This window comes from Taudactylus pleione, unplaced genomic scaffold (genome assembly GCF_031769625.1).
Source record: "Taudactylus pleione unplaced genomic scaffold, aTauple2 ptg000127l, whole genome shotgun sequence".
NCBI classification, from domain to species: Eukaryota; Metazoa; Chordata; class Amphibia; order Anura; family Myobatrachidae; genus Taudactylus; species Taudactylus pleione.
Window position 1 is genome coordinate 16,543,512 of NW_028284529.1, and position 13,345 is coordinate 16,556,856.

Below are 13,345 nucleotides of genomic sequence, written 5' to 3' on the forward strand. Positions count from 1 at the left end.
GCTTGCATAACTATTCTCCCCCCTAAAGTCAGTACTTTGTCGAGCCACCTTTTGCGTCAATTACAGCTGCAAGTCACTTTGGATAAGTCTTTATGAGCTTGCCACATCTTGCCCCTGGGATTTTTGCCCATTCCTCAAGGCAAAACTGCTCCAGCTCCTTCATGTTGGATGGTTTCCGCTTGTGAACAGCAATCTTCAAGTCTGACCACAGATTCTCAATTGGATTGAGATCTGGACTTTGACTAGGCCATTCCAACACATTTAAATGTTTCCCCTTAAACCACTCGAGTGTTGCTTTAGCAGTATGCTTCGGGTCATTGTCCTGCTGGAAGGTGAACCTCCGTCCCAGTGTCAAATCACAGGCAGACTGAAACAGGTTTTGCTCAAGAATATCCCTGTATTTTGCACCATCCATCTTTCCCTTGACTCGAATCAGTTTCCCAGTTCCTGCTGCTGAAAAACATCCCCACACCATGATGCTGCCACCACCATGTTTCACTATGGGGAATGGTGTTCTTTGGATGATGGTATGTGTTGGGTTTGCGCCAGACATAGCGTTTTCCTTGGTGGATGAAAAGTAAAATTTTAGTCTCATCTGACCAGAGCACCTTCCTCCATACATTTGGGGAGTCGCCCACATGCCTTTTGGCAAACTCAAATTGTGTCTTCTTATTTTTATCACTAAGTAATGGCTTTTTTCTGGCCACTCTTCCATAAAGCCCAGCTGTATGGAGTGTACGGCTTATTGTGGTCACATGCACAGATACACCAGTCTCTGCTGTGGAACTCTGCAGCTCCTTCAGGGTTACCTTTGGTCTCTGTCCTGCCTCTCTGATTAATGCCCTTCTTGACCGGTCTGTAAGTTTTGGTGGGCGGCCCTCTCTTGGCAGGTTTGTTGTGAGACCATGTTCTTTCCATTTGATGATGATGGAATTGATGGTGCTCCGGGGGATCATCAAAGATTTGTATATATATATATATTTTTTTTTTTTATAACCCAACCCAGAATTGTTCTTCTCAACAACTTTGTCCCTGACTGGCGAGCTCCTTGGTCTTCATGCTGTGATGCCTCTTGCTTAGTGGTGTTGCAGCCTCTGGGGCCTTTCAGAAAAGGTGTGTTTATACTGATAGATCATGTGACACTTAGATTTCACACAGGTGGACTTCATTTCACTAATTATGTGATTTCTGAAGGTATTTGGTTGCACCAGAACTTTTGAGGGGCTTCATAGCAAATGGGGTGATTACATATGAATTTTGTTTGTAAAGATTCTTTTTTTTATATATCTTTTTCTCATTTCACTTCACCACATTAGACTATTTTGTGCAGATCCATCGCATAAAATTCAGATTAAAAAAATAAATTACAGGTTGTAATGTAACAAAAAAGGTAAAAAGCCAAGGAGGGTGAATACTTTTGCAAGGCACTGTATATATGCCTAAATGTGAACAGTGACGTTCACACAGAAGCCATTAGCTCTGGATCATAAACATATACCAATTATCACATGTATCCGTCCTAAATGAATCACAGTGATTAGCAACAAGAGTTGCTTATATGATTGTGTAACATTGTGAACTACTGATTTAATGATGTTTTTATTTATATATTTTCATTTAATTTTTTCATTCTTTCAACTTATGTCCAATTTCTCATGACATGGGCTTTTTTAATGGTTAATAAATATTTCTATTTTTGCTTTATACTCACATCATCTATATTATTTCTATAATCTGATTCAAACTGAGATTAATATCGATATAGAGGTAGCGCAGACTATCGGCTCTTTTCTTATGATTTTGGGCAAAGATGGTGTCAATTGATTGTAGGCTATGTGAGATGATGACATTCAGTAGTGATGATCTCTACAGGCCACAGAATCTCTGCGGCTTCCGTTGTTCTGGTTGGTTATTTCTGTTTTAAGGGTTATGGCCAAGCTAAAGTTAGTTAAAATTAAAAAATGCATTTGAATTCATAGAATGGCTCTGCCAATTTGTAGTTGATGATTTGTAGCAGGTGAAATGTTTTCCTATGTGTTTTATTAAAGTAAATTTATAATTTACATGTATTTATTTTACAGGAATTACTTATCAAAGAACTATGTTGGAAACTATTGGTAAGTGATTTTTGTATAGTTCAATATACTGTTTTAAAGGGAAATATTGGTGTGCAAAAGAAACTAGTTGTTGCCCGCGGCTTCGCCCACGATGAAATAGCTTCTACCAACATTTTTTTTAGTTTTTTTTTTTCTAGTTGTATTGCTTTGCATAGGGGCCCTGTCACGAGAGTGGCCACATGACCAGCAGCGCTATACAGACTGGTGGCAGCAGGGCCTTCACCCACCACTCCCACCAACGTCACTGTGTGCCCTGTGTATAGACTGCTAAGTAGCCTATCCTATCAAGTGAACGCAGGTCCAAAACACTTTTCCCCCCACCCCTTACAAGACACGCGCATGGTGCCACACCTATCTTTTGCATTGATGATGTCAATACATTTTATTTTTGTTATTGCTTAGTTTTAACTTCATGGATCGAGATGAAGCAAAGTGCAAGTTATTTCTAGGAGTTTCCACAACAAAATGATGCAGTTTTTCTGAAAATCTGTTCAGTAGGTTTTGTGCTAACTTGGAACAAACAGACACAACATTCTTATTATATTAGTATAAATATAGATATATAACATATTATGGTATATTTTCTTTTTAAATCAGGGATAGGGAACCTCAGGCCCAGGGGCCGGATAGGGCCCACAAAATCATTTTGGTCTGGCCCTCTGAGCTTTTTTCTGTTAGCCTCGAAGGGCACCCTGCAACCAGAATCTATGCAGCAGTGCCACCTGGAGCGTCCTTAGGACGCTTCAGACGGTCACACCACTGCCCTAACAGCTTCCCGGAGTATCCTCAGGATGCTCTGGACATTGCTGTAATCACCGGTATTTGAGTCACCCTCCCGTGTGATGTTACACGGAGGGGGCGTGGTCTGCACCAGGCATGCGACTAATGTTATATATAGCAAAATGGCCCTCAGCAGAAAAAAGGTTCCCCCATCCCTGATTTAAATTAATAACCTGTATCTCTGGGTTGATTCAACAGCACGTTTGTCTCACATAGTGTGTGTATATACAAACATACATACTGTACATACAGCAGGTAAAATAAGTATTGAACACACAAACATTTTTCTCAGTAAATATAAATATATTTGTCATGAGACTATTGTAATGAAATTTTCACCAAATGTCAGCAACAACCCATGCAATCCACAAATGCAAAGATTTCAAACCATAGATGTCCATAAATTAAGTTATGTGTAATAATGTGAAGTGACACAGGGATAAAGTATTGAACACTTTACTGAAATGTATTTAATACTTTGTACAAAAGCCTTTGTTGGTAATGATAGCTTCAAGACTCCTCCTGTATGGAGAAACTAGTCGCATGCATTGCTCAGGTGTGATTTTGCCCCATTCTTCCACACAAAGGGCGGAATTCAATTCTTTATAGCCGCTATCGCGCCCGACGGAGCTATTCAATTCTTGCTCCTGTCGGGCACGATGAGCTGCCAGCGCTACATTTCAGCTTGCAGCCCCTGGGGGATGAGAGCTGAAATGTGCGAAAAGTGACATGTTTGGGTGCCCAAACATCACTTTTTGCGATCGCGCCCAGCACTTTGGTCGGGTTTAGCTGCTTTACGCGGCTAAACCTGACCTCTATGGGCGCGATCAGCGCGAACATCTTGGACAATTGTATAGCGCCCTGCGTTCTCCTGTCACTTTAGACTGGAGAACGCGGGCCGCGGATACAATTGAATTCCGCCCAAACAGTCAAATCTTGAAGGTTCCGTGGGCCTCTTCTATGAACTCTGATCTTTAGTTCTTTCCATAGATTTTCAATTGGATTCAAGTCCAATGATGGGCTGGGCCATTCTAGCAGCTTTATTTTCTTTCTCTGAAACCAATTGAGAGTGTTTTGGCTGCGTGTTTGGGATCATTGTCTTGCTGAAATGTCCACCCTCGTTTCATCTTCAGCATCCTGGTAGATAGCAGCGCATTTTTATCAAGAATGTCTCTGTACATTTTTACATTCATCCTTCCTTCAATAAAATCAAGTATGCCAGTACCGTATGCTGAAAACAGCCCCAAACCATGGTGTTCCCACCTCCAAACTTCACTGTTGGTATGGTGTTTTTGGGGTGATGTGCAGTGCAATTTCTCCTCCAAGCATGGTGTGTATTATGGCATCCAAAGAGTTCAATTTTGATCCCATCTGACCAGACTATATTCTCCCAATATTTCACAGGCTTGTCCAAATATTGGGCAGCAAACTTTAAATGAGCTTCTTACTTTTTCTTCAGGAATGGAGTCTTGCGTGGTGAGCCATGGCGGTTGACTGCATTACTTATTGTTTTCTTTGAAACAATTGTACCTGCTAATTCCAGGTCTTTCTGAAGCTCTCCACAAATGGTCCTTGGCTCTTGGACAACTCTTCTGATAAATCTTTTCATTCCTGTGTCAGAAATCTTGTGAGGAGCACCTGATCGTGGCCGGTTTATGGTGAAATGATGGTCCTTCGACTTCTGGATTATGACCCCAACAGTGCTCACTGGAACATTCAGAAGTTTAGAAATCCTTCTGTAACCAATGCCATCAGTATGTTTTGCAACAATAAGGTTGCGAAGGTCTTGAGAGAGCTCTTTCCTTTTACCCATCATGAGATGTTTCTTTTATGACACCTTGGTAATGAGACACCTTTTTATAGGCCAACAGTTGGGACTGGACCAGCTTATATTAATTTGCACTGACAAGGGGCAGGATTGCTTTCTAATTACTAATAGATTTCAGCTGGTGTATTGGCTTTCCATGCCTTTTTGCAGCTCTAATTTACTTTGTTTCAGTCCACTTGGACTTTCGTCAGAGAGCAAGTAAAAGTGGACTGAAACTTTGAAGTAATTTAGAGGCATTTTGACCCACCTTATTGTAACTGTTTATTATGAGTGCCGCCGCTTCTGTCCGCAACTTGTATTATTACCTGCGCGGGGCACCTAACCATTACAGCATTCTGTGTAGGAGTGCCGAGCCTGCGGCTACATGCATATATATATATATATATATAATATAATATGTAATTATTGTACAGATAATCAAAATGATTGCATTTGTCTTCAAGTAAATTATTTACAGATGTGTCCTCACACATAATAGCTGAAGACGCTTGCGCCGATCAACTTTTTCACAAGAGTCTGAATGAAAAGTGTTATGCTGCAGTGGCCGCAGCTTTATTCCACGCCATGGTTCGTTGTGCTTTGTATACAGACATAGTCGCACACAGACAAGTGTCGCATATTAATTTAATCAGTGCAGTCTCAGAAAGCTTTGTCGCATCAGTTTGCAAAAAAGCCACTTGCACAAACTGAGCCAGATGGGACCTGCTGCTCACTTGCGTCAAACGTCTTACGGCGAATGGCGTATTGAGGCTGTATTTGAGGACACCTCTGTCCTCACGTGCCAGATTTATTGTTTTTTCCAATGGCTTTACCTTGCAGGTCCATGAGCTGCGAGGTTCAGTCCGACTGCGGGGACTCGCGTGCGGGGTGATCTCCCGCTAATCGAATAGCTCTGGTGCTGCAATTAGCCGCAGGGTAATTGAATACCCCCTTTAGTCATATTCAAAACTTTTTGTTTTCCTGTAATTGAAATGGAAATTTACAAGTGGCAGTATGGAAAACATAGGACAGTGTACTGGCTCCACTTTGACCACTACATACATACTGTATATACATACGCTTATTCTGTTGTTTTTTTTTTTTTTAAACAATTATTTTGTAAAAGAAATCCAGTATCTACACAAATATTAACTGGATGGAAGCAACATTATTATACATTCTGCAATTTTGTTTTGCAGATACTCATCGTGCCTTGCAGGCAGTAGAACGTCTACAGTCAAAAGTCCGGGAACGAGGGGATATAGCAAATGAAGAAAAGCTGTTTTTATTGAAATCTGTTCTACAAAGTCCACTCTTCAACCAGATCCTAAGCTTTCAATCCTCATTTCATCAGTTGAGAGAGCAGGTAGATATTAAATGCCAGCAAATTATTTTATGTACTTTTTGTGTTAAAATATTAATCCTGGTAGAGATATTTTAAAATGTGTACATTTTCTATGTTCTTATTTTACCTAGGCATAACCATTTCATGGTAACATTTGTATGTTAATTGTTTTAAGTTGATTGGTTTAAAAGATTCTTTGTCACTTTGTCTACTTCACTCACAGAAGGCAAGTCAGTAACAGAAAGGTTGGCCCGTTTTTCTCTCATTACTATTTTTACTAAATTTACTATTCTATGTCTGAGTGATGCATTAACTGAGCTTCATTCATGCAGAAGATGCTGAAAGGTAGTTCATCTTTTTCATGCCCTTTTATTGTCTTACACAAAGTAATACCTAGAAATTGTAACGGGGTGCTCCTAAGAGCAACAATAATATACAAGTGCAGGTTCTATCTTTTTGGTATTAAAAAAGTTTTCAGGCTCCATTGATCAGTTCAGCTTGAGCCAAAGTCAATCCTTTTTACCGACTGTAGACTATTTTGTTTCTTTTTCATACTCTTCAGAAGGGTCTAGGCTTTCTGGATTAGCTGTCAAAGTGGCTTACCCTAATTGGTATATAAACAGTAGTGACATTGACAGTAATATTTTTCTCTATTACAATATACATTTGCAAAATAATTTTTTGTGTGTTGTTAATCGGGAGGTCCATGTTCAATTTGCAGATGTGTCCACTTACACCTAATTTCAAATTGCACCAAATAGACTCGTTTAATGCGCCAAAAACTTTACTTAGTAGCGCAGAAACACTACTCCTCTAAGTACTTGCACTGTAAGCGATAGGAAAAAGTGCACAATCCCAGTTAAATATGGCAAAGGACTGGTCTGATAATAGTGACCTGCGCAATGCATTGTTATGCTTAATCTGTGACTTTATACAAATTCCATTGCAACAAATAACCTAATACTAGGTACCTAGTACACTATTTGCAAACTAAAATGCAAAATTGAAGTAAAAGTAGCTCAATGCAGGAAAAAGTAGCAAAGTTGAGTAAACAGTACGCAGCACGGGAATCGAACCAGACATCTCATGCCATTTGTTGCAAAAGGTATAAGTGTATGAGGACACATATGTAACCTCTGCAATATATAATTATGTGCACGTTTATCATACGTGGATTGGATTTGGAAACCACTGGCCTACAGCAACCATTAAACTTTCTGATCCTTAACCACAATAGTTAATATTAATGTAATTATGGTAGTTCAAGAGAAGGGATTCCCTCCTTTGTATGAGCTAGGTGGTGGAGAATATTTTAGTAATAATCGATGCAACAGGTCCTGGATTTATTCATGTCATATTAATTTTTATGACTGTATTGCATTTTTTTTATATTTATGTTTCTCTTTTTGGATATGAATATTAAATATTATACTTCTGTCCAGTGCTCTCCATTTCTTTTATTATATTGGGGGGGGGAATTCCCTGGTCAATGGTATTGAATTTGAGTATTAAAGTTCTTAATACCTTCTTGTTCTAGTGGGCGCCGCACCCTGCCCAATTTCAAAAGGACAGAATGCATCCTGCCCTTATGGTGGCGCCCTGTTGGCACCCTGCTAAAACAACCTTCCAGGTGCCGTCCCCACCCATGTGCCACAGTGTCCCACAGGGGGGAAAAATTGCAGTGCAGCACTCACTATCGGTGAATAGATGTCATGCACACTGCATCTCTTCACAATGAGGCAAGAGCTTGAGGGTAGCCCAACATGTCCGTAAGAGTGATGAAATGGGGGGTGTCTTCAAGACATGCCCCTGTTTCTCGTGGCCACATTCCCTGTTCGGATGAGCGTGTGTCTACGGTCCAGCACCCTGACCCGCGCTAGACCTAGAATGAGCACTACTATACCCGAAGCTGAGATCTGGCCTGTAGCATGACTCCAAGCTGGAAGACAAAATCCATCAATACCTCTGCAAGAGAACTCTATGTAAACTTTTCCTTAGCGCTGTATTGATGAGCTATAGATGATATGTAATATGCTCATTTTTCTCTGTAAAGCATGATTCAGTATTAGCCGACTGCAGGGACTGGGATTCCAGGATGGGACTTGCCTTTAAACCATGGAGTGGGTAGGCTTGTTTATTTGCAGTACTGACAGCCCGTTGAAGACCTTTATTCATTTTATGAATATCAATGGCTATTATTATTTTTCTGCATAAGTCCTCCCAAAATATTGAATGTGCCAATAAGGCCAAAGTAATATTTGTTTAATTTTAGGTAAATGTGACGCATGCCGGATCAACTGTTACAGAGTTTGCTCAGATTTCTCCTTATGGTTCAAGCTCTATTTCATCAGGACAAAATGAGTCTTATGCACTGGCCCAGCAGAATGGTAGCCCGTTTAGCTCTGAAGAAACCATTGTACAACCAGTCTTTCCTCAGATCAATGGACAAACAGCAGTTGAGGATTTTGACCAAATCATCAAACAGATGGCTCAAGTATGTATTTTGAAATGAATCCGGAAATAATTTTTATTTTCGATTGAATGGCCATCAAATTTTTTACTAAACTTCACTTTAAAGATAACCTGTCCAGGTGCCATAGTGCCCTGCACCTCATGGTGAGGGAGGTCTGAGTGTTTCCAGTCCTCTACAATGGAGCTGTCAACCACTATTGAAAGGGACTGGACAGATTCTGTTCAGCCACTCTAAACTGTATGATGTGAGTCAACCATAAATATTGTATTTTGTGATATTGTATCCATATTAACATGCTAATGAAAAGAACTTGCAAGTGTGTCTATAGCTAGAAATTAATAAAAAAATGTAAATATCCATAAGACTGAGAGCTCATGTAAATGAAGATTTGGAATTATTCTTTACATGTTCTCACCCTATGTATAAAATGAACTGTGCATCTTAGTAAATCCATGCTGCACTGATGGGGCAGATTTAAAATGTGCAGACAGATTTAGATTTGGAAGGGTGTGTCCAAATTGACATCTAAATTTCAGTGTAAAAAAAAAAAAGCTGTCCAGCATGTGTGGGCTACATGCAAAAGCAGACAGTATTTACCCCACATGCAACATGGTTTGTCCAGGTATACAGTTACTTGCACTGTCTTACTCTAATCCCAAGTCCGAATCAGGCCCATTGTCCTCGCCTATAACCCCATTCCATTGATCCTGTAAAGGATCTCACGGTTTGCTAACATGCATTCAAACAGTCACGTAACTACCATGGGTGCAAGGGGTGCGGCTGCCTCTGTGGCCCGCTGCTCTCCCTGCACCAAGTCACGACAAAAGGTCAGATCAGCCAATCAGCAGTGGTGGCTCCTGATTGGCTGCCTGTCTACAAGCTCCAATAGGCTCTGACCGGCGCCAGATTCAAATTATGTCTGCCGCTGCCTGCCAGTGACGAAATCCACACCTGCTGGCTGCTGATGGCACACAAGGGGAGGCAAGAGGCTGCTGGAAGGATACTGGGAGATGAGTTGCTGGGTGGGGCCATAATGTGTAAGGGGTGTTACTGTGTGGCATAATGTGTAAGGGGCAGTACTATTGTGTGGAATGTGTTTTATGGGGCACTACTACTATGTGGCATAATCTGTAAACTGCATTGCTGTGTGATATAATGTGTAAGGGGCATTACTGTGGGGCATATAGTATAAGGGGCATTACCACTGCGTGGTATAATGTGGATAAGGGGCACTACTGTTAAGTCTGACTAGAAGCGTTAAGTTGGAGAATGCCATTGGCATGACTAAAGCAGTGTGTTTAGTCACGTGAAACGGCATTTTCCAACTTAAGTGCCAGTTGGGAAGCTATTAGCTCCACACTAAAATAGCATCATGGTCCGCACTTTAGTCGGATTTCAGCTCTCACTTCAGGAGGTTGCGAGCTGAAATCCTCTTTAGTCGGCTTAACATCGCGGTCAATTGAATCTCCCTCAATATCGTTGTTTTGTGGACCTTGGGCAGGCAGCTTTCCAATTCCGTCCTGGCAAATCTGTTAATGCAACAGGAGGTGTCTCACCTCCTGCATGCATTACTTATTCAAGCTGTGTCCAAGGACGCAGCACCGGATAATCTGCTATAACATCAGCCGCAGATACAACAGGAAATCTCCGTCAGTCGAGTGGAAAAGATGCAAGTAAACATATCTGTACGAAAGTCACTTTGACTTTTTTTTCCTTGAACATATAGGGGGGGAATTCAATTAACTGCAGTACTTTATCACCGGCTAATTGATTCTCCAGGCCTCATTTAGCCCTGAAGACCGCCCTTATAGGGGTGTGACCTAATCACGGGAGACGTGGCCCTGTCCACCTTAGAAAACAAAACCCCAGTGCCGAGCACTCTGAGGAGGGGGGCGCAATCAGGGTGATTGCTCTCCCACACCCCAGCACAGGGAGAGGAGACTGCTGCTGCAGTCTCCTGGTCACACTGCAGCCCAGTACACAGTAGTGTGTGTGCTGGGCTGCTGACAGGTAAGAGGGGAGGGGTGGATGGCAGCGTTGGACCTAACAAGCCTGGGCCCAGGTAATTCCTTCCTCTCTCTGGGTCCCTGAATATTGTTTAATGGGCAACAACTGTATTTAAATACCAACTGAGAAAAAGCCATAGCCGCTGCATTGTAGCACTTTGTATACACATTCACACTCATCTGCACACAGAAGTGTTGCATACCAAATTGATCAGTGTAATCTAGCAGAGTAGTTTTGTCACTTCAGTTGTTTTATTTTGTGAATATAATGCACATTTTGAGTGACAAAGATGCACGACCGAGTCACCTAGGACCTGGAGTGCTGAGAGGGGCTGTTTGGCATAACTGAAGCAACAGTGTATGAGAAGTTGCATTGTACAGTTATTGTCAAGTGTTTCTGTATAGAGAGGCTGATTCAGAATTGCACAAAGTCTGTGTCATTGTATGCATGGAAATAAATGCAGATATTCACCCGTATGCAAGGGTTGCATGCATCTATGTGGCAGCACCGCCCCCATCCACACCTTTACTGTAGCAGCTGTCATCGCTATCGGTGTGCATTTGCACCAGCACAATACCTGATGCTAGAGATCCATCCAAAATCAGACAGATCTCTGTGTACACTCAATTCAGTGCAGACCAGACCACAAATCTGCCTACATGGCCATAACAAGCTCTGTGAGAATACTTAGCCTATATACATAACCCTGCTGCTGCTCTGCTGCTAAGCTATACCCACTCACTGCAAGTGGAGAGGTGCCTGAAATATGCATGTAATCCACTTGCAGATGTAGCCGTCATCAGCCCTATACCAGGTGTAAGAGATCCGTCTGCATAGCTGCTTATAGTTGCGTACGCTCAGAAGCAGAACATGCACTGATAAAACTGGCAAGAAGTGTTACCTACTTCTCTCCACTACTCAACAAGCACTGTGCTCTTATTTGTAAATACACATATCATTTTACACTTTTACAGTTTTAGAATACATAGCCAACCTTTTTATCTTGCAAAAGGGTCGGCAGATTGAAACACTGGATATGGTTAAACCTTCAAGTGGTGGACTTGGTTTTAGTGTGGTGGGATTGAAAAGTGAGAATCGTGGAGAACTTGGGATATTTGTTCAAGAGATACAGGAGGGGAGCATTGCTCAAAGGTAAGACCTGTTTTCCTTCTAGGCTAATTCATTCTGCTATGTGTTTTGAAAATGTTTTTTTAACATCGAACACAACATATCCTTATTTTCCATATATTCTAGTGTGGTTGTCCACAGTTACTGCAGTGACAAAGCTAGAGCCTCAATTATTATATAATTTACTATCAGAAATAGCTATTGCTTTTGTCTTGTTACATTGTATTAGGATAAGCATCTACTGCTATTTATTGGTATATGTTACGTGTTAATGTACTGCTGGTAACATAATCTTAATGCAAATAGTCACAGTTAGTTCATTTTATTAAAGGGATGGAAAGTTGAAGGAAGTTGATCAGATCCTGTCCATAAATGGTCAGCCTCTTGATCAGACAATTACACATCACCAAGCCATTGGCCTCCTGCAGAGGGCCAAAGATCATGTGCAGCTTGTGGTTGCAAGAGGACCGTTACCCCAGCTAATCAGCCCCGTGGTATCCCGCTCACCATCTGATGCCAGCACAGTGTCTGCACTTTCTAGTCCTGTAAGTATTTTAAAGGCATTAAAACAGCGCATTAATTTACCTTTTGCAGACTAGCATGTTTATTTTTCAATTACATTCTGAATCTGTTATGGGCATCTTGCCAAGAATTTGCACAGATATGTATAGTTCTTCTCACCCAGCCTGAGCCATTTTTTCCCGAAATAATTCTGCTTCTCACAAATCAGTGAAATGATAAATAGTTTCCCTCACCCCTGTGTACAATGTTTATTTATTAAAGGGGCTCCTAGACTGTGATTTCTTATAACAGACCAGAATACTTTGCAATCAGCTTACTAGTTACTAATAAACCAACCCATAGGTCCATCTGAGATCAGCACACCAATTTTACATAAAGATGACTCATGTAGAGTGAGAGAAGCTACATATGTTTGAGGAAGGTGCCCATCACAAATACAGAGGGGGAAGTGCAGCTAAAGAGAATGTGTTTCTTTTTAGTGCATACATTATGCCTTTTTTAAGTGCCAGTGTGCCATTGTTTTGTGTCTATAAGTATGTACTTTGTAATAGAACTTACTGAACATTTTTGAATTCCAGCACTGAAGCAATGTATATTCTGGTAGGGTCTATGTCTCTCTAGAGTGTAGACCATAGTACGTAACTGGAAATAAATGTGCATGTTCACCTATATGAAGTGCACTGTCCCGATCCATCCACTTACTGAAGTAGCCATCCGCAGCTCTATACCAGGTGTAAGAGCTCCATCTGCAATCAGGCGATTCTCTGCGTATTCTCATCTCGACATTGCCCATAATTTCGTCTACATGGGCACACCCTCAGACCACTTAAGGAGAGGTGTATCAAAGCTTCTAAAGAGTGGACAAGTTGAGAAGTTGCTCTTGGCAACCAGTAAGGTTCTGCCTATCATTTTATAGAATGCACTGAATAAATGTTAGCTAGAAGCTAATTGGTTGCTAAGGTGTGATACATCTCCCCCTTAGCCTATGTGCAAATGCCAAATTGCCACCCAGTTACATACATTCAGCCGCAATGGGAGATTCTGCTGAGTGGCATTCGACTATGAGTTACCTGTGATTGCTCATACGTGCGTTCTCTCGGCCACGGAGCATGCACAGTGCTAAAAATCGCAATATCTATTCACAAGATGGAGTTACGTGCAATTCT

At 41.3% G+C, this 13,345-nt stretch overlaps 1 protein-coding gene across 1 annotated transcript in view; it reads left to right on the forward strand.

Moving 5' to 3' along the window:
- Positions 1–13,345, forward strand: part of MPDZ (multiple PDZ domain crumbs cell polarity complex component) — a 229,645-nt gene that overhangs the window by 25,918 nt on the left and 190,382 nt on the right. Inside the window, exons 2-6 of the mRNA XM_088472634.1 lie at positions 2,082–2,117; positions 5,904–6,070; positions 8,322–8,543; positions 11,542–11,681; positions 11,989–12,202. Of these exons, the coding sequence (XP_088328760.1) occupies positions 2,102–2,117; positions 5,904–6,070; positions 8,322–8,543; positions 11,542–11,681; positions 11,989–12,202 (759 nt within the window). The 5' untranslated portion in view covers positions 2,082–2,101. The remainder of the gene's footprint in view (positions 1–2,081; positions 2,118–5,903; positions 6,071–8,321; positions 8,544–11,541; positions 11,682–11,988; positions 12,203–13,345) is intronic.